General features: G+C 47.6%; 1 protein-coding gene across 2 annotated transcripts; it reads left to right on the top strand.

The window, feature by feature from the left end:
• The first annotated feature begins 879 nt into the window (after positions 1-879).
• PPP2R2D (protein phosphatase 2 regulatory subunit Bdelta) lies at positions 880-24,153 on the top strand. Of its 2 annotated transcripts, XM_027655234.1 has the most exons (10): positions 880-993; positions 1,227-1,325; positions 12,038-12,135; positions 14,330-14,495; positions 15,434-15,546; positions 18,054-18,231; positions 19,366-19,530; positions 20,865-21,034; positions 21,117-21,208; positions 22,192-24,153. In XM_027655234.1, the coding sequence occupies exons 1-10, from the start codon at positions 987-989 to the stop codon at positions 22,469-22,471; spliced, it is 1,368 nt and encodes a 455-aa protein (XP_027511035.1). In that variant the 5' UTR covers positions 880-986; the 3' UTR covers positions 22,472-24,153. The 2 variants fall into 2 exon arrangements, with proteins under 2 accessions (XP_027511035.1, XP_027511036.1); XM_027655235.1 differs by lacking the exons at positions 880-993; positions 1,227-1,325; positions 12,038-12,135; positions 15,434-15,546 and having other exon boundaries at positions 14,348-14,495.
• The last annotated feature ends 506 nt before the right edge of the window (positions 24,154-24,659 follow it).

Below are 24,659 nucleotides of genomic sequence, written 5' to 3'. Positions count from 1 at the left end.
GATTTAAGCCACAACAACGCAGCCCTGTTACCTTTCCAAGCGCTTGGCCCTTCCCTAGGAGTTGGGGCTTTAGAGTTCATTAAGTTGTAATAATTTCTGAGGGGACTTTGAGGTCAAAAATACATCCGCATAGGGGATTGGAAAAAAAAAATTATTTTGATTTCTTTCTGCTCTTTGGGATTTAGGGACAAAAATCGCCTCTGCACAGCTTCGAGTATCTGTGCTTTGAAAACAGCAGTCGGTGGAAGAGGCTGAAATAAAAGGGAGCACCGGGAATATTCAGTTTATGAGACAGAAGTATGTCTCTGGAGCTCTGCAGAATCCGGGAAGGGGCAGTACCTGCCGCTGGTTTAAACACCTGGGTGATGGGTCGCAGGCTGGATTCGATGATCTTGGAGGTCTTTTCCAAGCCCACTGGTTTTGTGGTTCTGTGTTAAATGTGTCCCAGGGCAGCGCCGCCCCCGTGAGCCCCCGCTGCTCGCCCCCTTCCCCACGGGTCTGGCGCTCGCCGAGAGCGCAAACGAGACAGAATTACCTTATCTTTTTTTTTTAGGAACCATGCCCATTAACCCTTCCCGGAGGGAGCAAAAGTAAATCGGGAAGCACAGCGTTATCCCCCAGCCGGGGCGATCCCGCCCCGTCCCTTCACGTAAAGGCGCGTTCGGAGCGGCGCGCGTGGAGTCCCCGCTGCCGCCCGGGGAGCGACTCCGCGGCCGCAGCGCCACCTGCTCCTGGTCCTGCTCCTGCTCCCCCTCCTCCTGCTCCTGCTGCCCTCCATCGTGCCCCTATCCCTCCGGGACAGCGCCGGGAAGCCCCCCCGGCTCCCGGCCCGGCCCGCCCTCCCCGAGGGGAGCCGGCGGTGACGTCACGGCCGGGCCGCCCGGCAATGGGCGCCATTTTGAAACCGCGAACCCTCCCGCGGCTCCGGGCGGCTCCGTCCCGCTCCCGGCCCCGCGCCCGGCCCCGCTCCCGCGGCTCCCCCCGCCATGGCAGGTCGGTGTCCGCGCTCGGCCGCGCCTTCGGCTCTGGGCTGGGCTCCGCCATGGGCTGCGGGTGCGCTCCGCGCGGCCGCGGGAGCCGGGCGCAGGCCGGGCCGCGCCGGGCGGTACCGGGGGGGATGCGGGAGCGCGGCGGCCCTGAGGGCGCCTGGCCGGGCCGGGGGCGGCGCGGGCTCCCCACCCTCCCTTCTTCCCTCCCTCACCGCCCTCTCCCCCTTCCCTCCGCAGGGGTGGCGAGAGCTGGAGGCGACGGCGGCGGCAGCAGCAACGAGTTGCAGTGGTGCTTCTCGCAGGTGAAGGGGGCGATCGACGAGGACGTGGCGGAAGGTGAGGGGGGCGCGAACACCCCGAGTGCTCCCGGCCGGGCCGGGGGTGGGCCGTGACTAAGCGAGCCTCTCATCCCACCTTTAGAGCATCACACACAACTCACGGCGCCTTCCTCCGGGGCTTTTCTGCTAATCCCAGAATTATTAGGGTTGGAAGGGACCTCTGGGGATCACCCAGTCCATCCCCCTGCCCAGGCAGGGTCACCTGGAGCAGGTGATACAGGAATGAGTCCAGGTGGAATGTCCCCGGAGAGGGAGACTCCACACTCTTCCTGGGCAGTTGTTTCAGGCTCTGCCACCTCCATGGAAACAAGTTCTTCCTCGTGTTGAGGTGGAACTTGTTGTGTTTTGTTTTCTGGCCCTTGCTCCTCGTCCTGTCCCTGGGCACCACTGAACAGAGTGTGGGACCATCCTGACACCCCTTGGAGATATTTGTGTGGATTGATGAGATCCTCTCAGCCTTCTCTTCTCTGGGCTAACCAGGCCCAGCTCCTGCAATCTCTGCTCATCAGAGAGATGCTCCAAACCCCAAATCATCACTGTGGCCTCTGCTGGACCCTCTCCAGTAGCTCCCTGACTTTCTTTTAGTGAGGAGAGAAAAGGTCCTGACAGTGATAAAACACAGGGAGAGGGGGGGAAAAATTCCCAGTGGAGTCTGTCAGGCTTGTCAAGTTTTGCTCTGACGCACAGAGAGTGCAGCTCTGTCATTTGTGCTGCATTAAAAAGTGCAGTTTAAAGGCTTCCTGCAGCTGTGGAGAGATTTTATTCCCACTTGTTAACGTTTGAGAGCTATAAATAGGGATATTAAGCAGGGGAAAAGGGTACACCTTCGCATTTCTCTGAAACTTTCCAAGTGTGGCGTGTTTTGGACAGAGTAGAAAACAAGAAATGTTTTAACTGGGAAAAGTGTTTCTCTGTAGCGCGGAACCAAGGGGGCATTTTGCTTGACTTTGATGAGAAAGTTCCTTTATTTCCCTAAATTTCCTGTGTTCAAACTGTCCAGACTGGCACTGCTCCTTTCTAAAGTGTGAACAGACTTTCAGGGCTGTGTGTGTTCAGCTTGGGTTTGGGATATTTTTTTTTTTACTGGGTGCAGTAAATATTTTTCCTTTCTGTCTGCTACTGGGGAATTATGCTGACAGTGTTTTCATTTTCATGCCATTTGTTTGCCATTCCATTTAAAATAATAGCCATGGGAGGAACTGACTGGAAAACTGCTTGAGAAACTAGACTCAGTTGTTTTCTTCTCTTTTTTTTTTCCCCCTAAATATATTTTGTAGCTTTTACTATTGCTCTGAAGCTCCCAGAATTCTTATGGGAATATATTTAAGTAGCTTTTATGTTTGTCAAATGGTCCTTTTTTCTTGGGATCTGTCATCTGTGTGACTAGAAGTTGCAAAGGAAATGCTCCTGGGGGCATCTGGCTCCTGGGGTCCCTTCCCAGGGGCAATTCCTGAGCAATGTGGATTTGTGCAGAGCAGGAAGGCTCCAGGAATCATACAGAACCTGTGTTTTTGCAGAATTGGTGCTAGAGTTTGGTTTTCCTGTGGGAATACCAGAACTATTTACAGTTTTTGTGACTCCTTGTTTTTATTTTGGTTTGTGGCCTTTCCCTTCCCGTTATTTTTTTGCCTTGAAATTGGAACTCAATAATGAAAATAAACAGTTTATTTTCTTATAATTGCTTGAATTTAATTCAGCAGGATGCAGCAAGTGTGCAAATAACACTGCTAGAATTTTGGCCCCAGTTATGGACATATTTCCTCATTACTGTTTTTTCAACCTTCTCTTACCAAACTGCACATCCAAACCTGTTTGATGGGCAGCTGTTGCCTTGAAATGGCCTTGGGTTTTCACCTAAGTTTTTGTGATAGTGAAAACTTGCTGTTTCTGTCAATTTTTGTTCAGTTTTTAAGCTCTCTAGAGGAAAATGCCAGCATGTCCAACCTATTCCATGCAGACTGTCTTGCTAAATTTCCTCACAGAAGGGTCATTCAGTAGCTGAAGCTCCAAAGCCTGGTGCTCAGGCAGCTTTACCCAAACATCACTTCCTTTACAGGGCAGGTCTAACATGCATTTTATATTGAGTAGTCATTTCTCAGGTGTCTTGCTTAATAAAAATACTGTGACAAGTGGCTGTATTAGATTGGCAGCTGCCAGCTCCATTCTCAGGATTTTCCTAACTGGGTCATTAATACAGAAAATCACATTCTCATCTTTGTCCTGCGTGTGTGTTCCTTTTGTTCAGGAGGAGATCCCTGAACTCTGGGCAGGCTCTGTGTCAGTGAAGGGGAGGGCAGTGTTCAGAGAGCAGGAAAATCCATCCCTTACTGAATGTGGACTTTCTAAAGTGTTGACTATGAATTTTCTAAAGCAGCAAACTTTGGTTGGATTCATGGAGGAGGACTGGAGAATAAAACAGATGCTGAGTGAAACATTTAATACTGAGGATGGCAATAAGCATAATTTAAAAACAAAGGTAATTTGAGATGTGTTGTAATAGTGTTGTTAGTATAAACCACGTGGCTCCAAACCCCACACTGATAGCCTGTGCAATTTGTGATTCTTGGATTGCCTCTTTCTGTAGAAAAGACCTTTCTAAATGTGGAATACAAATGCTGCCTGAGACCTTATCTCTTTCATGATTTCAGTGTTGAATTTGTTTTGCATGGTCAAAAATGTGTTATGGGAGAGGTGGTTTTTTTTTTGGAAAGCAAAATATAAACGAGTTTATTAAATAATGTGCAGATATGCCCAAATTCCCTTATGCCAGATGTTCTGCATCTAGTCCATAGCCATTTCTGGATGTAATTCCATATTTTCAGTTAAAGATTGAAGAAATACACTTTTTTTTTTAATTCTCCAGATAGTGGCTGGTATTGTCAGCCCTGCTAAAGTGAGAGATCTCTTGTTATCCTCAGTTCAGCAAACTCTCCTTTTGCAGCCCATGGGGTCACCTCAGCCCTTTGCCAGAAAGCAGAACACCAGGAGCAAAGACAACCACAATCTAATAAAAATGTATTGGCCTGTAATCCTGAACCTGTTCTCAAGTGCAGATACCAGTGATTTAGAAATGCTCTTATTGTCAAATTGTCTTTATAAATCAGTGGTTTAAAATGTTCTCATGTGTTGTTCAGGAATTTAGCTGGCCTATTCCCACTGTTTTTAAAGGGAATTCTGGCATGATTTCTTGGCTTTAGAAGAACTATTCCAGTAGAGGTACAGTTCTGTGGGACCTGGTTCTGGTCAGCTTTAAGATCATCTTTTTTCTGTATAAACTGGGAAAGCTGGGACTAATGACTCCATTATTGAGCCATATGTACTGTCTCCTTTCTGGTTATTTCTGGAGTCAGTTCATGCTGGAGGGGGGCAGAACATGAGCTCTAAGCTGTGCTTTGGGTTTGGATTTTTCCTTGAAAACCACTGGTTTGCCATAAGCAGGACTTCAGATGATCTTTGCCTTCCCCTCGTTTTGAGTTTGCCAGAGAAGCTGTGGCTGCCCCATCCCTGGAAGTGTCCAAGGCCTGGTTGGATGGGGCTTGGAACAACCTGGGATAGTGGAAGGTGTCCCTGCTCGTGGCAGGGAGTGGAAGGAGATGAGTTTTGAGGAGCCTCCCAGTCTGAACCATTCCATGATAATATTTCACAAACAGTTTTGCCCTGAGCACGTGTTGGGTTCCAGCTGGAGAAAGCAGAGTCAGCACTTCAGGCAGTCCATGTTGTTCCAGAGGTTTCATACAACCCATGGACCAAGAATTTGTCTTCACCCCAAGTTCCACAACACCCTATTACCTAAAAATGTGCTCAGCCAGTAGATAATAGGTATTTAATAAGTGTTCTTTTGAATTCCAGTGGTGTCAGACAACAGAAGCCCCAGGGTGTTGTGGCACTGGAAAGTAAATTCCACTGTCTTACTGTACAGTAACATGTCTGTAACTCTGGGAACTAGTAAGAACAGGTGTGTTTTGTAAGAAGTGCAACAGGAGGGAGCTTTGGGAAGTTTCTAGATTTACAAGTGAGTAGCTGTGCTTAGAAAAAAAAAGCTCCAGGTGATCTTCAGGATTTGTTGAAGTGGTCATGTGAGTGTTGTCATTCAGTTTTCTGTGGAGCACAGAACGTGTCCTGCCTGCTCATGTGCAGTGAATTTCCATCTGGGATCTTTACCATGGGATCACACTTTGATTTTTTGTGGTTTTTCTGGCACATGATGGGTTAATGGAACTGCAGGGACGGGAGGGGGGGAGTGTGGATGTAAGTACAGAAATGTTCAGCCTTGTGAGCGCTGGGACAGTGATACCTGTCTGTTTTGTAAAGGAAAGGAGGAGTTTATGGTCCAGGTGGAGACCTTGGAGGCAGTTGGAAGTGGTTCAGAAATGCCTGGGTTTGGCTGTTGAAGCTTTCCCAGAGCTTTTGGATTTAGCGTCTCTTTCCTGACTCTGACATGTAAAAAAGTTAGGACAGGCTTGTCAGAAAACTACACAGGTGGAGTTTTATGGGAATTAAGGGGAAAAAAATCCTCAGCACCAGTGAAAGATGGGAAGTGGGACATTAAAGAACAGATTAAAAAGGTCTTTTAAAAGACTAAGCAACCACTAGGCTACAAGAGAAGATAAACTACTTGGCTTTAAACTGCCAGAGGACAGGGGTAGGTGGGATATTGGGAAGAAATTCTTGGCTGTGAGGGTGGGGAGGCCCTGGCACAGGTTGCCCACAGAAGCTGTGGCTGCCCCATCCCTGGAAGTGTCCAAGGCCAGGCTGGACGGGGCTTGGAGCAACCTGGGCTAGTGGAAGGTGTCCCTGCCCATGGCAGGGGGTGGAACTGGATGGGCTTTAAGGTCCCTTCCAACCCAGACCAGACTGGGATTCCGTGACTATGTTTTCATGAAAATGTGGAGCTTCAGAACACAGAGCTGATGAATGATAAATGCTTGGCAGCAGCCTGGGGAACCTGTGCACCTGGGAAATCTTGGGTATAGTCCCCATGTGCATCCTCATGCTGGGGCCGTTTGGGGAGTGTTTTAACATCTGGGGAAAAAGCTTAATCAAAAATGACAAAAAGCTCTTTTTTAAGGGACAGGAAGGTGTGAAAGCTGCAAGTGGAAGGAAAATTTGATTCTCCCATCATTTTAAGACCTTTCTGAACTCCTACTAGAAGTGCAGTGAACAGCATCACAATGAGCTCCTTAGGAAAAACTAACAATAGCATGAATTAATTAAATATACTTCCAGTAGGAGAAATCTTACTGAAATTACTATTCTGGAGGTTAAAAAATAGTACTGAGGCAATAGGTTTGGACAGAGAATCCTGAATTATGTCATGAATATTAGAAACAATTTCCCTGATTTCTCATGACTTGTAAGGAAGGCACAGCAAGGGAACACACTCCTCTGCAGGCAGGAAGGGAACACTCACATCTGTCTCACTGAACTCTGCCTTTACTACTCCCTTTTCTTGCTGTGCTTCCTTCATGCTTTCCTTGCTTGCTTTGCGCTGACACATGCAGGCAACTCTGCGCACTCTGAACTCAGTGGAGACAGTCTTTGAGGATGTAATTTAAAGGACTTCCAGTATCAAGTCACAGTCTGCTTCCATTGGCAAGAAAACGCAAATTTAACTAAATGAGGGAAGGAATCTTGTCTTTTACAAGATGGAACTCTGAGGTGCTGCTGCATCCCAGGAGGAGGGTTCAGTGTTGGGTTTGGGCGGGGTCTGGAGCAGGCCTTGGGAGCACTGTGGCACCTTGTGCTGCTGCTTTTCCCCCATGTTCCAGTGCTCGGAGCAGAATGGCCTGAGCACTCCTCAGAGGAGCCAAGTGGCTCTCCTCCAGCCATCCAGGACACACAGGAGCTGGCAGGCTTTCCCAGAGAACTCCAAACAAGATGTTTGGAGTTTGCCACAGCCTGTCAGCAGCAGCTCTGACCTCAGACAGCTTCTGCTTCCAGGCCGGCCGGTGCCGGCCGAGCCGCTGAGGAGCAGCCAGGGTGCCCTGCTCCTGCCCTTGCTTAACCTTAAATCTGTTCAGTGATTTAAATTAGTTTCAAAAGCAGAGTTATTTTGGACTCAGCTAAACCCTACCAGGTTCAGTTAAAGGCAATTCAAGCCATTTTGCAAACGGATTGAGTATTAGGGCATAAAATGTTGTTAGACCTTATGGATACTTTAGGTTGGCAGAGTGTTTAGCAGTGTAAGTTCAGAGAAGTTTGATCTGAGCAAAACTATACCCCTTTGGTTTATTGGCCTGACTTCTGGTACATCTCACTCCTGTCTTAACTCTTCAAAGAAATCCTAAAAGTGGAATGTAAAAACTGTGTATATAAAGTGGCGTATTCTGAAAAATGGGTGATTTTGAGTAACTTCTATGTATCTGTAGATTTTCAGTGGTTACTGGTAGCTGAAAAGTTCAGCTCACGTTTCAGTACAGTTCTAATCTCTATCAACTGTTAAAAAAGAGTATTTTAGGACATATTTTCAGAGCAATAGCAGCAATACCAGTCTGAGTCCATCCCCACTGCAGGGTAACACCACTCTGTTCCACTGACTGTCCTGGCAGCCACAGTTCAAGTGGAGAACCCTTGTTCACCTGGAAGCAAGTCAGTGACAGGTACAGGAAGGAGGGAGAGGTTGAATCATGGAATTCAGTGCTGGAGTCGGAATCCTGCTGGGACTGAAATTCCAGGATTGCCTGCCGTGGCACGAGGAGGAAGAGGAAGGATCTGTTGGGAGCAGGGTGCCTGCCAGTGGCTTGGAGAACTGTCACACTTCCCTCTGCCCACCCTGGAGCCTTCCAGTGCAGTGGGACACCCAGGGAATGTTGGGGGAGTGCAGTTACTGTAACTCTGTACCAGCAGTTCTGAGGCCCCATGTGTCTGGAGCTTGAGCTACAATAGGATTTTGGGGTTTAAAACATTTTTTCTATGATTTGCTCTTTAGCAGGTGCTGGTTTCTAAACTTCCTCATTCTCTATGATAATCTGTTCCCTTTAAAGGGTATCTCTGGTTTTTTTCACTGATCTTATTTGCTCCATTTTTTTTTGTTTTGGTGATTCTATTCTGAGTTGCTCTAAAGTGACGTTTCTTTGCTGTTCTTGACTACCCCCGTTTGTCACCTGTGGTCTCAGAATGGTCTGTTGTCACTGCCTGCTGCAAAAGAGTCCTATTCCTCCACAGCTCAACACAGTATTCCAAGGACATCCCAATGTCTGCTTTCCAGGTTGATTTAGGAGCACAGAACTGCACTGACCCCTTCTGCAGTCTCTGCTTCGTTCCCATCCACTGTAGGAGACCACACAGTGTCTCCCGCTGCTTTGTCCACAGGATAACTCCAGTGCTGTGCGACAACAGGCTGCTGGATGAAAGGTGTGTCACCTTTGAGCTTGATTGCAGGCACAGAAATATTCCCTCTGTGCTCATTCCCACTGGCAGTGTCCCTGGCAGTCCGTGCCAGCCATCTGCCTTCCAATCCAGCCATTTCCTCTCAAAGCATGAGCTGCTGCTGAGAGTTCCTTCAGCCTTAGAGCAGTCCATGCTTTGGATCTCTAGGATGGATCATGAAGAAGGGGCTGTGTATTAAAACTCCTTTTCAAGAGGTGGGACAGGAGCCAGGTTGGCAGATGTGCGTTGTTTGTTTGTGTGCTGAACATAAAGTGGCATTGTCCATTACATACTTGGAAGATTCCAAATCCCCTGGAAGTTGGAGCAGCCTCCTTTTTAGATCGTGATAGAGAGCAGGGAGTGGTTCCCTGTTCAGTAAATATCTGAGCAGAGGGCTCCTGGCAAAAGGCTTTGAACAACTGTGAAGGATGAGAGGAGCTGATGCTGCTCTCGTCTCGTGTTAGTCCTGAGCACGAGCTGCAGCTGCAAATTCCTTCTCTCCTGGGTGAGCCATGAAGTAATTCTGTGTTTTCAGGTTTGGGTTTTCACCAGAGCAGCAGTGCACAGCCAACTGAGAGAGGAAAAGTTCATGGGAGCTAATTTTAGGTCCCTGATGTGGCTGCTGTGGATCTCTTTGCATTCTCCATTACCTCAAACAGAGCCCGGGTGCTGATACCAATGTCAGAAATCCCGTGAGGAATCCTGGGGGGATTCAGTTAGTTTGCAGGTATAAGCTTGCTGTCATCTCCAAATCCTAATAAAAGTTGGTCTCTGCCATCCCAGCCCTCTTCACCCCCAGCAGAGCCAGCTCAGGAGGCTTTGAAGGTTCTAAACTTCCCAGAATTCTGACAGGGATTGTTGTAGGGAGGTTCACACTCACAGGGATGGTGAAAGGCTTGAGCACTTGCTCTGAACTTGGACACATCCCTCAGGGCTCACAGCATTTCTCTGGGTCAGGGAATGGCTCCACCATATTACTGTGGAGATGAGTGTTCGTAGGCCTCTGGTGTGTCGGGAGGGTGTTTCCTACCCATGGAAGTGCTCAGTGCTCTTAAATTTGGGGATGCTGCAGGGTCACAATGTAGCAATCCTTTTAATACACCACCTTTGAAACCAGCTTGGAGTTTCTGCTCTGGATGCAGAATGTAACCGAGGTGGAACTCATTTCCAGAAGTGAGGCTAAACATGAATTTTTCATGTCTGGAAAGAAATATTACCAGCCTAATATCTTACTGTAAAGCCACAGGGCTTGCTGCTCTCCATAGGTACAGGAGGAGGATTTACAGGGATGCTTCTGGAGCACAGTCACAGCCCCACGGGAGCAACTGGAGGGAAAGTTGGACAAACCTCTGTTTCTAGAATATCACTGTCACCAAGGTGTCTGTGCCTGAGAAGAGAACTTTGGATGCTGTCCTTGAGCAAATATCATGATGTCTTGGCTTTGCTCATCCTTTCCTGCGTTTCATTGGGAATTATTTTGCTGGCATGTAAAAAAGGCTGAAAATAAGACAGAGAAATAGCATTGGTGCTTGCACATGTTAGAAAAAGTAACAACATCTAATAAAAACCTTTAAAAATCCAAAAGTTAATGTGATGATGAAGAACCTGCAGAGGTTTGCTTTGTTCTTTCCTAAAAGTTCTAAGCTGACTTGGAAATAAAGAGCAAATGTAGGTGGGTGAAGTGTCAAGAAGAACACTGATGGGTTTGGAATTCATTCTGGGCTTTACTTCTAGTCTTGTACTTTTAATTTTTTTTTTTTTTACCTGCTTTGAGGTGGTAGAGTGCTGAGGGCAGTGGGTGGAATGATTTAGGGATTGATCTGCATCAGTTGAACTCAGCTAGAGGGAAAACTGTTTGAATTAATGCTTTTATATATAAAACAAGTACAGTGATGTTGAAAAAGGTGATTCCTGGTATTCCAATTTTTTAACTTAGAAAATATTTGAAGGAAGTTTCTATTTTTGTCTTGCTGTGCCCTCCCCATTTCCCTGTTTCCTAGAGCATGTTGGTGACAGGCTATTTCAGTGTGTGTTGTTTACCTCATCAGTTCGTTTCTTTTTCCTTGATTCCCCACTTTTCCATGGTGTCTCCTGAAATCCCTGTGTATAATCGGTAACAACTGGTAATTGAGTGATAATTTCCTTTAAAGAAAGGTGACTACAAAACTAGACATGTCCAGAAGCAGGTTAGTAATGCAATATTGAAGGCTGGGATAAATCTGGAAAAAGATGATATTTACTCATACATTTATTCATTCTAAATAAATTTTTTAATCCAAGAAGGTAAATCATTATCCCTACGCCCTAGGAAAAAACTTTTAAGGTCATCTGTTAATAAAAGATGAAAAATTAATTATATATTGAGAATACTGGTTAGGGTTTCTAATCACCTTCCTGGTGAGAGTGGGGCATTATTGAAAGGAATTTCGAAGATAGAACATCAAAATCAATACAGAAAAGGGGTTTTCAGCAAGTCTCCAATTGCACACTCTGGAACTAATTGCTGTCATACTCTTCAAACCTTAGAGTTTTGATATCTGCATCATAAAAGCAATATTTGATGTGAGCAGGCCCAGCAGGAACAGTGTTTGCTGAGTGCTTTGTTGGCTTTGTTACCATCTGCCCCAGCCCTGGGACAGACATTTCCAGCTCCTTATCTCCTGCCCCTTGGCTTCGGGTTGTTTGATGGCTGTTAGTTCTTTATTGCCACCTCCTGATTGGAGTTGTGGCTGCAGTGGGATAAACCTGGGTGCTCTTAAGGCCGAGTCTGAGGGCTCTGCAGCCAGTTGGAGCTGAAGGTCCAGAGGGCTTTTCCTTTGCTCTCCTGGTTTCCTGTATCTTTGCTGATGCTTCTGCATGGAGCTGGTTCAGGAAGCTCCACTGGAAGAATTCTCTTTCTGTCTCCCCCCCTTTGACAGAGGGGAGCTGCCCATTCCAGGCTCCTGAACTAACTCCATGAGTGCTTGGCTCCAGGAGAGGCAGGTGAGCCTCAGCTTCACCTGGATCAATGCAAGGGAACACCACACATGGACCACTTTGGAGAGGATTCCCACTTTGGGGAGCTTGGAGCACGCATATGTCCATGGATATGGCAGCATTATGTCCACAGTAGAACAAACACTTTGGCTGAAGGCCCCCAAAGCTTACACTGAGATGAGTAAGTGTTTTAGCTTGTCAATAAAATCATGTTAGGATTTGGAATGCGGCTTAATTTAGGGATGTAAATGAAGAATTATGTCATTGCATTAGTATAAGTTGTAATTTTGTTTTGTGTTCAAATCTTGAAACTCCTTGATTTGCTTTCCACATTACAGTGCTGTTTTATTTCTGTTCTCTTTACAGCTGATATAATTTCAACAGTTGAATTTAATTACTCTGGTGATCTTCTTGCAACAGGAGACAAAGGTGGCAGAGTGGTTATATTTCAAAGGGAACAAGAGGTCAGTGACTCAAAAAACAAAAGTGCTGTTACTACACCGTTCTTGTGTTGCACAGTCTCACTTCACCTGTTCATGCCCTGAGGTTTAAATGCTTTAAATGGAGAGTTTTCTCAGAAAACTCCAAGTTAGCCAAGTTTCTAAATGTGTGCCCTGTGCTGCACTCGGTGAGTTCATTTGATGGGGGTTCCTCCCTTCTTCAAAAAAAAAAAGTTCCAAAAATCCAGGTGATTTCTTTGTGTATACCTGGCGTGCTCAGTGTCACTTTACAGAATTGCCTGTGGACTTTTCCTGAACCTTCCACTGGGTCAGGCTGAGCTGAGATGAATCACAGTGCTTTGGAGAGGATGTAAGAAAAGTTTATAAAATAAGCTGCAAGGATAATGGGATAAGGTGGTTAAAAATTGATTTAGGGTCCTATGACTCAAAACCAGTGGGAGCAACCACTTCTCCAGAAACACTTGAGTGTTTCCAGTTGGGAGGGTGGGAGGATTGTCCCTCCTGCAGTTCACAGCTCCTCAGCTGATCCCTGCAAGGAGTTCAGCTGTGTGGCAGTGCTGTAACATTCCTCTGCCTTCATCCTGCAGCCACATCTCCCTGAGCTTGGATACCCAGAGCAACAACAGGGGTTGGAAACGTGTATGAAGTGCTGGAAAATAATGGTTGTGTCTGGGATTGTGTTCTTTAAAAAGTCAGTATTCCACATGGCAGTTCTGCCCCCCCCCCCCCCCCCACCAAAGAGCATGGTTATCCTGTCATTTGCATCAGAGTTGGTGAGAGATTGAGCCTTTGGTTTTGAGCCTTTTCCTGGACCAGAAATACCAAAATTGATTGTGGAATTTTAATTCAGCTGGCCTGTGCATGAATATTACAAGTCTATGTGTTGTTTTCCCAGCAGAATCCCTCTGCCTTCCTTGTGTGGCTCAAATAATGCTCAGTTAATGAACACCTCGCCAGTGTTTTGCCTTTCCTGCTCACTGTGGTGCTGTTGGTAACCCCTTTTCCCAGAGGTGCTGTGCTGGTTGTGCTGGGAGGGCTCTGGAGCAGTGAAATGAAAACTGTGCTGAAATGTTACCCGTCTGCAGCCAGGCAGCTCAGGGCTCATCCATCATTTACTCTGGGTACAGACTTAACTAAGGCCCAGGGAGAAGGTCAGAAGTGCCCCCTGCTCGGGACTGATGTTGTGTGTAGTGGGACTATTATGGGGTGGCTCTCAGCTGCCAGGGCTCAGTTGTTCCATGAGGCAGAACCCACTTGTCACCTCACTTCCTCAGAGGGTGGGGAAAACCAAACCCCAAGCACACAGGAAGGTTCAGCTGTCTCCTTGGGAGCACGTGGAAACTGAGGGAAGGGTTGGGCACGGGGGACATTTCTCTTGTCATGTGCAAAACTGCAGGAAAAAATCTAAAGTGTATAACCTTCAAATATAACAACAGTATTTTTACCCAATGTGAATTTAAGACAGGTTAGCCAGGTTAATGATGGCTTAGGGTGGTTATACAATTCCCCAGACACTTGGATTTGGGAAGGCACACTGGAATGCTGTGCAGCATGCCCTGGGCTCAGATGACTTGATTTCAGTTGCAAGCAGCCAATTATTCCAACCTGATGTGTGAGTAGAGAGGGAAAGCACCAGTGCCAGCAAAGGCAGCTCTCTCCAAGGGCAGGGAACTGCTGGATGGGGTCAGTTGAGAGGGTCCTCTCCAAAACTCTTACAAGTTGAATGACCTGTAGGGACTAAAATCATTTAAAGTCTCAGAATCAACTGAAACGGTGCATTGAGGAAATGTGGAAACTCGTGAGAGACACTGCAAGGGAAAACTCAACACCAGTGAGGCTGTTCTCCAACATGAGCCAATAATGAACATTAACCTACTTGAAAAGCCTGATAACAAGTTGCCTCAAATCTGATAATGCAAATCTGTGGACACTTGGAACTTCGCTCTCTGTTCCTTGCTCCCACATCCACAGAGAAGGATAACAAAGCCTGAAGGGTACACAGATGTTTATAGATAAAGCTGCATTTTGGAGGAGGAAGGCTGTGTGCACTTTATTGATGCTAAACTGGTACAGTATCAGAGTGAAAATGTAAAATTCACAATCTGTTGTAGAAGTGGACTTTCTGTTGAAGAATTTCTAGACGCTGATTTGTGCCCCCAGTGACATCAGCCTGAAGAAATGCTCTGTTCTCTTGCAGAGTAAAACCCGTCCTCTCTCTCGGGGAGAATATAATGTTTACAGTACCTTCCAGAGTCACGAGCCTGAGTTTGACTACTTGAAAAGTCTAGAAATCGAAGAAAAAATTAATAAAATTAGGTGGTTACCACAACAGAATGCTGCTCACTTCCTGCTGTCTACAAATGGTAAGGACCCTTTCTTTTTGCACAAAAGACTTTGTCATTGGAATATTGTCTCAACTGTGACCCACTTGGGGTTTTTCTGAAGTGTTTTGGGGTTGTTTTAATGTCTTTATTTGCAAAATATGTTTTGATTGTAATGTTGGGTGCAAGATCTGTGTGAGTATTGAGTGTATTCTGTTTTGGTGCATCATGGAGCATCTCTAAGTGGAAATGTAGAACTGGGGACAGGGGTTGGTGCTGGGGGAACAGTTGAACTCCATGATCCTAAAGGTCTTTATCAACCTAAACTATTCTGTGGAAAAGTTTACTCTTATTGTCAGAGGAAGGTGCTTGTTCCTCACAGTTTGGATCACTTTTTGCCCTGTATTTAAAAGACTTTATGTGAGGTCATGATAAACTTTTAAAAGCAGGAGGGACTTCCGTCTGCTGGACCTTGAAATTAAAATCATTTACTTTGATATGTCTTAATAAACTTAAAGCATTCTTTAAACTTTGTCATCTTAAATGCTTTAAAGCTCTGCAGGAGTTTAGGGAGGAGAGATTTGGTTCCAGTTAGCCAGAAATCTCACTGATGGGTGAAACAAACCCGTGGGTTTGTTGGGTTTTGTCCTTAGCACTGGTCTGTTAATATACTTCAGATAATCATACAGGGCTTAGTGGGGAACTTGGGTAATTGGTGTGTGAAACCCCCCTGTGAAGGGTCCTTTGGGCGAGTGGGAGGCACAGGCCTTATTGCTCAGGCACAACTTTGGATTTTATTCAAACTGCACATCCCACTGGGGACAAAGAGCTCTGTCAGGGTAAAGAACTCTGCCAGGGTCCTTTCTGCTGCAAGCAGGGGAAACCCAGACAGGTCAACAGTGTCCACTCTGCTCACTCCTTACTTAGGGTTTTTATTTTGAATTGAACTCATTCTCAAGCGTGTGAATTTTTGGTTTTAGATAAAACTATTAAATTATGGAAAATAAGTGAAAGGGATAAAAGAGCCGAAGGTTATAATTTAAAAGATGAAGATGGAAGACTTAGGGATCCTGTCAGAATCAAAGAACTACGGGTACGTCTCTGACTTTACATATCTTTTTGCATGTACTTCTCTACCTTTGTGCTCCCAAACTGAAATGTGCAGGTTAAAAATGATGTTTGGGTCAGGGTCATTGAAAACTTCAGAAAAAATGAAGACACTTCATTTTTTATATATATATATATATATATATATAAACTATTAAATAAGGTCCCTCTGGAAAGCTTGATGGAAACTTTCATGATTATAATATTGTATTTCTAGGAACAAGGCTCAAAAATTGGAACAGGGTGCTGGATATTCTGTGGTTGGGTAGAAGGTGTGTTTGTTAGAGGCAAAGTTGAAGTATTTGGATAATGTGAAGTGCACTGGAGTAGTCTTGGACATCATGCTGTAGTGGGCAGTGCTCCAAACTTGGGATCGCTTAGATCAGGAGCTCAGGAAATGAAACATGCAGAGTTGGGGTTTTTATTGGGGTTCTATGTTGCTGTCACCATAAAGAGGAACAGAACTGAGGCTCTCCCTGCTCTCAGAGCCAGGGCCACCCTTACACTTGTAGTCACTCATCTGAACTTGCTGCTTCTCTGGGACTGGAAGTGTGGGCTGAGCTGCAGCCCTGCCAGGCACTGCAGCTTGGGAGAAGGGATGATGGAGTGAGCCAAGTCTGAGCAACAGTTGGGAGGAGGAAAAACCTCACCTAGAGCTACTTCCATGTGGGTTTAGAGAGCCAGTGTACCCTGGGCTTTGGGGGCTTTGATGGCAAGTTTTGTTACAGAAATATAGTCCCCATGTTTTGTTAAGTGGGGGACGTGGAGGAGAAGCAATACTGAGACCGTGGCATTTCCAAATACCATTCCTGATTTTTCCCATTAGTGCACCTGTGATGTCACAGCCAGGCTGGGAGCACTGGTGTAGTGAGATAGGACATGGTCTGATAAAAAGTAATGGATTAATTGTAATCATTAGTTGGATGTAAACAGCCTGGAGATACAAACCCAGGGAAGCAGTGAGGCAGCTCTGGGATGATCTGGTCTCTGGCTCCAGACAAATGGGTTATCCAGGACACTGTCAGACCTGGGCCTTAGCTGGATGATGCCACTTGGGGTTGTGCTGGGACAGCCCTGCTCAGTGCTGGACACTGAGGAGCAGCTTGAGGGCAGGTTAGGCCTGGCTCTGCCAAAGCTCAGCTGGTTGTGGCAGCAGGACACCCAGGTGTCTCTGAATTTGTGATGACTGTTCAGGAACAAATTGGGGATTTCTTTGAGAAATGTTGTTGCCAATGTCCTGAGCACCCCTCTGAGATCTGGGGACATTTCTAAGGGCTTGTTTCTCTAACCTTTAGGTGTTGTTACAAACACACCCCATGTCCTGTTGGGTGAGGCACAAAGGGCTGGGTTTGACAGGTGACTGATGCAGAAGTCGGTGCCTGAGGTTTCCTGTCAGCAGTATCCAAAGTCAGCATCCATATGCTCTTTCATTATTTTTCTTGCTCAGTAGTTTTCTAAGTTGTTTAGTCACTAAATCAATACAGAAATCTGTGGTGTGCAATTAACTAATTGCCATCAATTAATTAAACACACCTGTGGGTTCCCAGGGCTCAGTATTGGTGTTTAAGATCTTTATTGATGATCTGGACAAGGAGATGGAGTGTGCCCTCGGTCAGTTTGCAGAGGACACCATGGTGGGTGGGATGTTGATCTGCTGGAGGGCAGGAAGCACTGCAGAGGGGTCTGGACAGGCTGGATCTGTGGGATGAGGGAAAGCAAGGACAAGTGCCAGGTCCTACCCTTGGGTCACACTAACCCCGTGGAACACTCCAGGCTGGGGCAGAGGGGCTGGAAAGTTGGAAAAGGCCCTGAGGGTGCTGGTGACAGCAGCTGGACATGAGCCCAGATGTGCCCGGGTGGGCAAGAGGCCAATGGCCCCAGTGCCAGCCATGGTGTGTCACAGGCCCAGGGCAGGGACTGTCCCTGTGCTGGCACTGCTGAGGCACCTCCAGTGCTGGGGGCAGTTCTGGGACCCTCAGACAAGAGAGACATTGAGGGGCTGGAGCATGGTCAGGGAAAGGAACAGAGCTGAGGAAGGGTCTGGAGCACCAGGAGCAGCTGAGGGATCTCAGCCTGGAGAAAAGGAGGCTCAGGGGGGACCTTCTCACTCTCTGCAACTCCGACAAGAGGGAGGAGCTGGGAGGGGTGCAGGCTCTGCTCCCAGGGAACAAGGGACAGGATGAGAGGAAACAGCCTCAGGCTGTGCCAGGGGAGAGTCAGGTTGGATGTTACAAAAAATTTCTTCCCCAAAAGGTTGTCCAGGCCTGGCACAGCTGCCCAGGGCAGTGGTGGAGTCCCCATCCCTGGAGAGATTTAAAAGGTGTGTGGATGTGGCACTTGGGGACATGGGTTATTGGTGGCCTTGGCAGTGCTGGGGAAATGGACTCAATCTTGAAGGTCTTCTCTAACTTAAACGATTTGGTGACTCTCATTAATCTCTTGTGGATCAGGAATGAGTTCTCTGCCCACAGTGAGTGGCGTTTCTCTGTGCAGGTGCCAACCCTGAAGCCCATGGACCTGATGGTGGAGGCGAGTCCCCGCAGGATATTTGCGAATGCGCACACGTACCACATCAACTCCATCTCTGTCAACAGCGACTACGCCACGTACCTGTCTGCTGATGACCTCCGGATCAACCTCTGGCACCTGGAAATCACAAACAGGAGTTTTAGTATCCTTTGGTGTCTTCGGGGCACACCTGGTACAGCTCAGCTGGCTGTGTTTGAGAGAATCACTTTAATGATACTAATTAGAGTGGGTGTTTGAATCCAGGGATTCAAACAGGATTTGTAAGTGTGGAGGTGTAATGCAGTGAAAGCAGGTGTTGGAAAGATCAGTCATTCCTGAGGGCAAGTGTGCTTCCGATAGAAAACCATCAGTAAAATACCACAGAGTGTGTTCTGAGGAGAAACTGAGGAATTGCAGGGGCATCCTTAATTCGTGAAGATCAGTCAACTTAAATGAGAGTTGCCAGATTTGAAAACTAGATCTTTTCGTACTGTGTTACTTCTTTCCAAAATTTAAGGTCTCTTAACCAAGTGACACTTCTCTTAAACAAATTTCAATGTTTTTCCATGTCACATGATTTCATTAACTGCAGAAAGAATTTTCAGATCTTTTTGCAAACCTATGTATCCAAAACTAACTGCTTTTTACATCAACAAATCTGCAGTAAAATGAAAGTTACAGAAGTACTGTCTTCTAAAGAGGTAATCTTGTAAAGTTTTAGGTCAAGTTTTCTAAAGTTCTGGATAAAGAGATGAGGTATGTTTGGTGTTCAATAGGAAGCATTAAGAAGGAGGCTTGAGAGGACTTTCTGGACTTTGATGATCCTTGTGGGATATTCTGTGAATCTTAAGAGTCTAAAATTGTCCAGGTCTTAGATTTCAGATGGAGAAAGATGGAGAGGGACTTCTAGGAGTGTGTAGTGACAGACAAAAGGGGAATGGCTTCCCACTGCCAGAGGGCAGTGGGATAGGTGGGATATTGGGAGAAAATCCTTCCCTGTGAGTGTGGTGAAGCCCTGGCCCAGGTTGCCCAGAGAAGCTGTGGCTGCCCCATCCCTGGAGTTGTTCAAGGCCAGGTTGGACAGGGCTTGGAACAACCTGGTCCCCCTTCCAACCCAAACCATTCTGGGATTCTGTGATCTGTGAAATCCAGACTTCTCTAGGCTCCACTTTATTTCGTGTGCCTTACACACGGCAGAAGTTAAAGCTCCTGCCATGGCATTTCCAACACTTGTCACCAGTTCCCTGCCGGAAGGGGTCAAATGTGAGCCGTTCCCTGCCTTTACCAGCCATCCCAGACATCGTGGACATCAAGCCGGCCAACATGGAGGAGCTGACGGAGGTGATCACGGCGGCCGAGTTCCACCCGCAGCAGTGCAACGTGTTCGTGTACAGCAGCAGCAAGGGCACCATCCGCCTGTGTGACATGCGCTCCTCGGCCCTCTGCGACCGCCACTCCAAGTGTGAGTGACACACACACACACACCCTGCACGGGGGGCACGGGGCCACCCGGGTCCTGCTGGGGTACCGGCCACGGCGGGGTCGGGGACAGAACGGGTACCTTGTCTCGTTCTAGGCCACCACCGGGCACAAGGGGGGGCAGGAGGCAATTGACCACCTGGCTCTGCTCCTCTTTGCCCATTTTTGCCTCATAAACTGATGGGAGCAAGTGCTTTGGGCACCAGTGACACCTTTCTTCTGGCCACGCTCAGCCTTGGTGCCTCTCAAAGTATCTGCTCGTCACGGGCCAGTTCAGAGCAGTTCATCCACCTTTGTGTGTTAGAAACTGGGCTGATGCCACCAGAACCCCTTCCCCTTGGGAGCAGTGCAGCTCCTAGGATGGGATTAGTCCTTTGGGATATACACTGCAGGTGTCCATGGGTTCAAGGTGAATGCTCCTTAGGCTGCTGAGCCATGAAAACTTGTGTAGGTGAGGAAGGATGGCATTGCTGTGGAAGTCCTAAGGATCCCTGTTCCCTGCCCTGTACACAGCTTTGTGTTCCCTGTTCCCTCCTGCAAGAGCTGTGGTTCATCAGCCCTGTGGGTTGACACGCTGACAGTTCCAGGTCAGCTTCCTGCAGTGCAGAGAGGGGTTTCTTGGTGCTGGAAGGAAGTATTTGTGCAATAGGAAGCAGAGAATGCGAGGCCACTTCATTGATTCAGTTCAGTGTTGCGTTAAATCACTTAAATGCACTTTATTTTTAGCTGCTTGTGACTCAGTCACCTCCTGTTACAAGGGGTCTGTCAAAAAAGAGCAAGTTCTGGGTAGCCTGGGTCAGGAAATGCTGATTCCAGAGGTTGACTCTTGGATTTAAACAACATGTCTTGATCTGGTCTCTAAACCCACACAAACTGTTCCAAGTGTAGCTGCTCACATTTCAGTGGGGTGTTTAGAACAGTGGTGGTTCAGGTCTAAAGAGAAGTAGTACACTGTCCATGCTCTCCTTGTGTTTGGGATGCTGCTGTTCCCATCTGCTCCTCTTCCATGGGATGTGCAGATCAGGTGTGGTGTTTACTGTACCCACGTGCTGGTTTTAACCTTTTTCCTCTGGCTGATCCCCAAGAATTGTGAGTTGTGCTTTGCTGGAGCTGTGCTGTAGCTGAGTGTTGGAGAAGCACATTGGGAACCTGATGGCCTAGAGCACAACAGTGCTTTAAAAAATATTATTGCTAAAAAGTATTTATTTTCTTCAAAAAGAAACTACTAATTGATTTAAAATTTTCTAATACTGAAAAATGTTAGAAGCTGTAAGCCCTGGTGTTGGTTTCACCTGGAACTGTGTCTTCTCTCTGCAGTTTTTGAGGAACCTGAAGATCCTAGCAGCAGGTCATTTTTTTCAGAAATAATATCATCGATATCTGATGTGAAATTCAGCCACAACGGGCGATACATGATGACAAGGGACTACCTGTCTGTCAAGGTGTGGGACCTCAACATGGAGAACAGGCCTGTAGAGACCTATCAGGTACATGTTCACCTCTTCTGAACCATCCCTTTTCCCCCTTTTCCTCTGTTTCTGTGCCCAACCTCCATTTCGTGTCCCCAAGGTGCACGAGTACCTCCGCAGCAAACTGTGCTCCCTGTACGAGAACGACTGCATCTTCGACAAGTTCGAGTGCTGCTGGAACGGTTTGGACAGGTGAGGAAAAGGGGCTGGAGTTCCCTCAGCATCAGGATTTGAGGTTCCAAAGTTGGTTGCTCAGAATGAGGCTGCACGTGGCTCCGAGTTACTGAGGGGAGAAATCCCACTGGAGCACTAGGTTTGCACAAACAAATTTGGCAGTGGGATTTCTGCCCCTCTGCTCTGTGAGACGCCACCTGCAGAGCTGCCTCCATCCCTGGGGCCCAGCACAGGAAGGACATGGAGCCGCTGGAGCGAGTCCAGAGGAGGCACCAAGGTGATCAGAGGGCTGGAGCAGCTCTGCTGTGAGGAAAGGCTGAGAGAGTTGGGATTGATCAGCCTGGAGAAGAGAAGTTTTGGGGTGACCTAATTGTGGCCTTCCAGTGCCTGAAGGAGCTGGCAGGAAAGATGGAGAGAGACTATTTACAAGGGCTTGGAGTGACTGGACAAGGGGCAATGGCTTCCCACTGCCAGAGGGCAGGGTTAGATGGGATACTGGGAAGGAATCCTTCCCTGTGAGGCTGGTGAGGCCCTGGCACAGGCTGCCCAGAGAAGCTGTGGCTGCCCCATCCCTGGAAGTGTCCAAGGCCAGGTTGGATGGGGCTTGGAGCAACCTGGGCTAGTGGAAGGTGTCCCTGCCCATGGTTGGTCTTTATGGTCCCTTCCAGTCCAAAGCAGTCTGTCGTTTTTGTTCCTGTGGGATAACGGGATGAAGTAGCACTAGGAAAACCTGCTTTGCTCCTGTAAAGATGAACAAAGAATTAAACTGCAGCCAACTGCCAGTGGCAGGATGGAGGGAGCAGGGGAACACCTGGAAGAGGAAGTGGTGCAGTGGGAGCAGTGCTGCAGTCCCAGAGGAATTGGGCAGAGGTGTCCATCTGGCAGAGTGTAATGGACTGGCCATGAGCTTGGCCTGACAGCGACCTCATGTGTGAGAGAGGAGGGGGGAATATTATTTCTGGAGACCTGACAAGATCTACCTTTCTTCTGCCCTTCACCAGTACAATCATGACTGGATCTTACAACAACTTCTTCAGGATGTTTGACCGGAACACGCGCCGGGACACGACTCTCGAGGCCTCCAGGGAGAGCAGCAAATCCCGTGCCATCCTAAAGCCACGCAAAGTGTGCACAGGGGGGAAGAGGAAGAAGGACGAAATAAGCGTTGACAGTCTGGACTTCAACAAGAAGATTCTCCACACAGCATGGCACCCCACGGAGAACTTCATCGCCGTAGCTGCCACCAATAACTTGTATTTATTCCAGGACAAGATTAACTAGGGATGGCTGCCCGTGGACAGAGTCTCGTCTCGCATAGTTCAGCTCAGTTGTTTATCTGTAACAGAAGGCCTTGTTGTCCTACCAGTGAAGAACATTGATGCACTTACTTCCCTTGAGCTAACGGAGAGGATCTGGCCTGGCTTTGAGTCCCTGGAGTGGTTCTGCCTTCGGTGGGGGGGGAGCGCCCGGCGGCTTTCGGGGAGGAGCCTCCCCAGGCAGAATTGATGGACAGTGCTCAGTGAGGCCAACACAAAACAAATGTATTTATTGACGTCTGAGCCTTCTTTCCAGTTTATAGACCAAAAAATTTAACACCCGAGAAGAAAAGGTTGTCATAAAAGTGTAATTTCTCTCTCTCGCTCTCTCTGCTGTAATATTTGGGCCTTTCAGAACATTTCTTGTGCTTGATGCCTGTACACATTCCTCAGGCCTGGAGCCAGCGCAGGGTCTGACCTTGAGCACTTAGGTGGGGCTTGAGTTGGGTTCTAGGCAGGTGTCCATGACTATTTACTCACCAACTGTATCTATAACCACACCTTCTGGTGTAAACCACTTAATAAATAACAGCCTATCAAACGTGTTTTTAAAGCTGAAGGGATGTATTCAGTCTTCTTTTCGTATTGCATGTCCTGAGCTGGTGCAGAACAGTCCTGGTGGCACCTCTGACAGGGTTTGCCCCAAAACACCGAGTTTTTGGCAGACTAATGCGAACTTTTTTGTGTAGTATTTCAGATTCTAAATTTAGAGTTTCCATGGCATTGTCATAGAGTTGGAGTTGCACTGGATTTGTTGTCCAAGGCTCTGTGTGTGCCGAGTAGGAGATGGAAAGGGTCCTAGAAACATCCACAGCCTTAACCAAGTGTCGGCCTTGCACGGAGGGAACCGAAACATCGACACTTCTCTGCCCTGAGGATAAAAATGCAGCTTCTGTGGCGCATCCCCCCCTCAGCCAGAGGCAGAACTGACGTGCATTATGGTTTTTAAACCTTTTTAGTTCTTGTCACGAAGGGAACAGTTTATTTTAAGTGTTTGGCACAGTACCTCGTGTGTCCCCTGCAGTTCCAGACCGGGCCCAGGTTGTGCCCAGGGCAGATGTTGGACACCCCGAGCACAGCTGGTGTGACAGCAGCTGCTGGGACTCTCCTGCCCAACTTGTTTTAAGCCTTAGGTACTTTTTCTTTTGTTTGTTTTCTTTCTTCCGAAGAGGCCTAAATCACATCCCCCTCCCCCGGACGAGCCGCAGGCACGTCCAGCAGCCCCGAACGGCCAGAGCCTGCCCTCTGCCATGTGCCTGCAGCCTGGGAATGTTTTCCCAGAGCCCCCAGCTTCCCCCAGGCAGCCGCAAGTGTGGTTTACACTCCGTTTTCCCTGGAAGGAAGGTGTGTTAAGCTCTCAAGAGCAAACCGTGGCCATCCCACCCCTCCCGGTACCACCCCCAAGCCAGAGGGTCCCCGGAAGGTGGGAAGGACAAACCCTGAGGTTCTACAGAGAAAGGTTCAGTTCACTCAGTCCTATACTGTACTTGGTTGTGACACTTTGGAACTCCTGAGATGTGGAACGGGGGGGTCCGAGCCGTTAATCCGACCGCGTTCCCAATGCCTGCTCGAGCCGATCCGTGGGGTTGTACATAATTGTTCAGTTCTTTTGACCAAAAAGTTTAATAAATTTTAAATGTTTACCTGGCTGTGCTCCCTGTGTTTTGATGATGTTTCCTTTGTGTGTGAGGGAATTGGCTGGATGGGCCAACTGAGGGTGCATTTCAAGTTGGGATGGTTGGTGTGGCGGGGCCAAGACTGCTCCCTCTGCTCCAGGACACAGCAGTGCTGCCTGGGCTGGATCTGTTTTTTCACCAAATACAAGTGGAATGTGAGTAAAGGGAAGAAGGATATGATGGAATCTCTTATTCAAATTCTGTTTGCTTGTACCACTTTCAATTAAATAGTTTTTGACTATTTAAAGGAATTTTATCCTTTTCATTTTACCTTAAACCAGATCTTAGTGTCAGTTTGATAGAATTGCTGCCCAGTGGAGCAGCCTGGTCTGGTGGATGGTAGAAGGGCATGGGGATTGGAACCAGGTGGGCTTTAAGGTCCCTCCCAACCCTGGCCAGTCGAGGGTTCTGTTTCAGCCCAATGGCTTCAGGCAGAGCCCCCATGCCAGAGCTTTGGAACTGCATTCACTCACTGCA

This window comes from Corapipo altera, unplaced genomic scaffold (genome assembly GCF_003945725.1).
Source record: "Corapipo altera isolate COAL_440 unplaced genomic scaffold, ASM394572v1 180, whole genome shotgun sequence".
NCBI lineage: Eukaryota > Metazoa > Chordata > Aves > Passeriformes > Pipridae > Corapipo > Corapipo altera.
Note: the sequence above shows the minus strand (reverse complement) of the source record. Positions and strands in the feature narration are given on the sequence as shown.

Bases quoted from the DNA above. Each gene is read 5' to 3' on its own strand.
- PPP2R2D (XM_027655234.1), top strand. The intron at 15,547-18,053 runs GTACGTCTCTGA...TTCTCTGTGCAG, and splicing joins TCAGAATCAAAGAACTACGG to GTGCCAACCCTGAAGCCCAT. The intron at 21,209-22,191 runs GTGAGGAAAAGG...GCCCTTCACCAG, and splicing joins TGCTGGAACGGTTTGGACAG to TACAATCATGACTGGATCTT.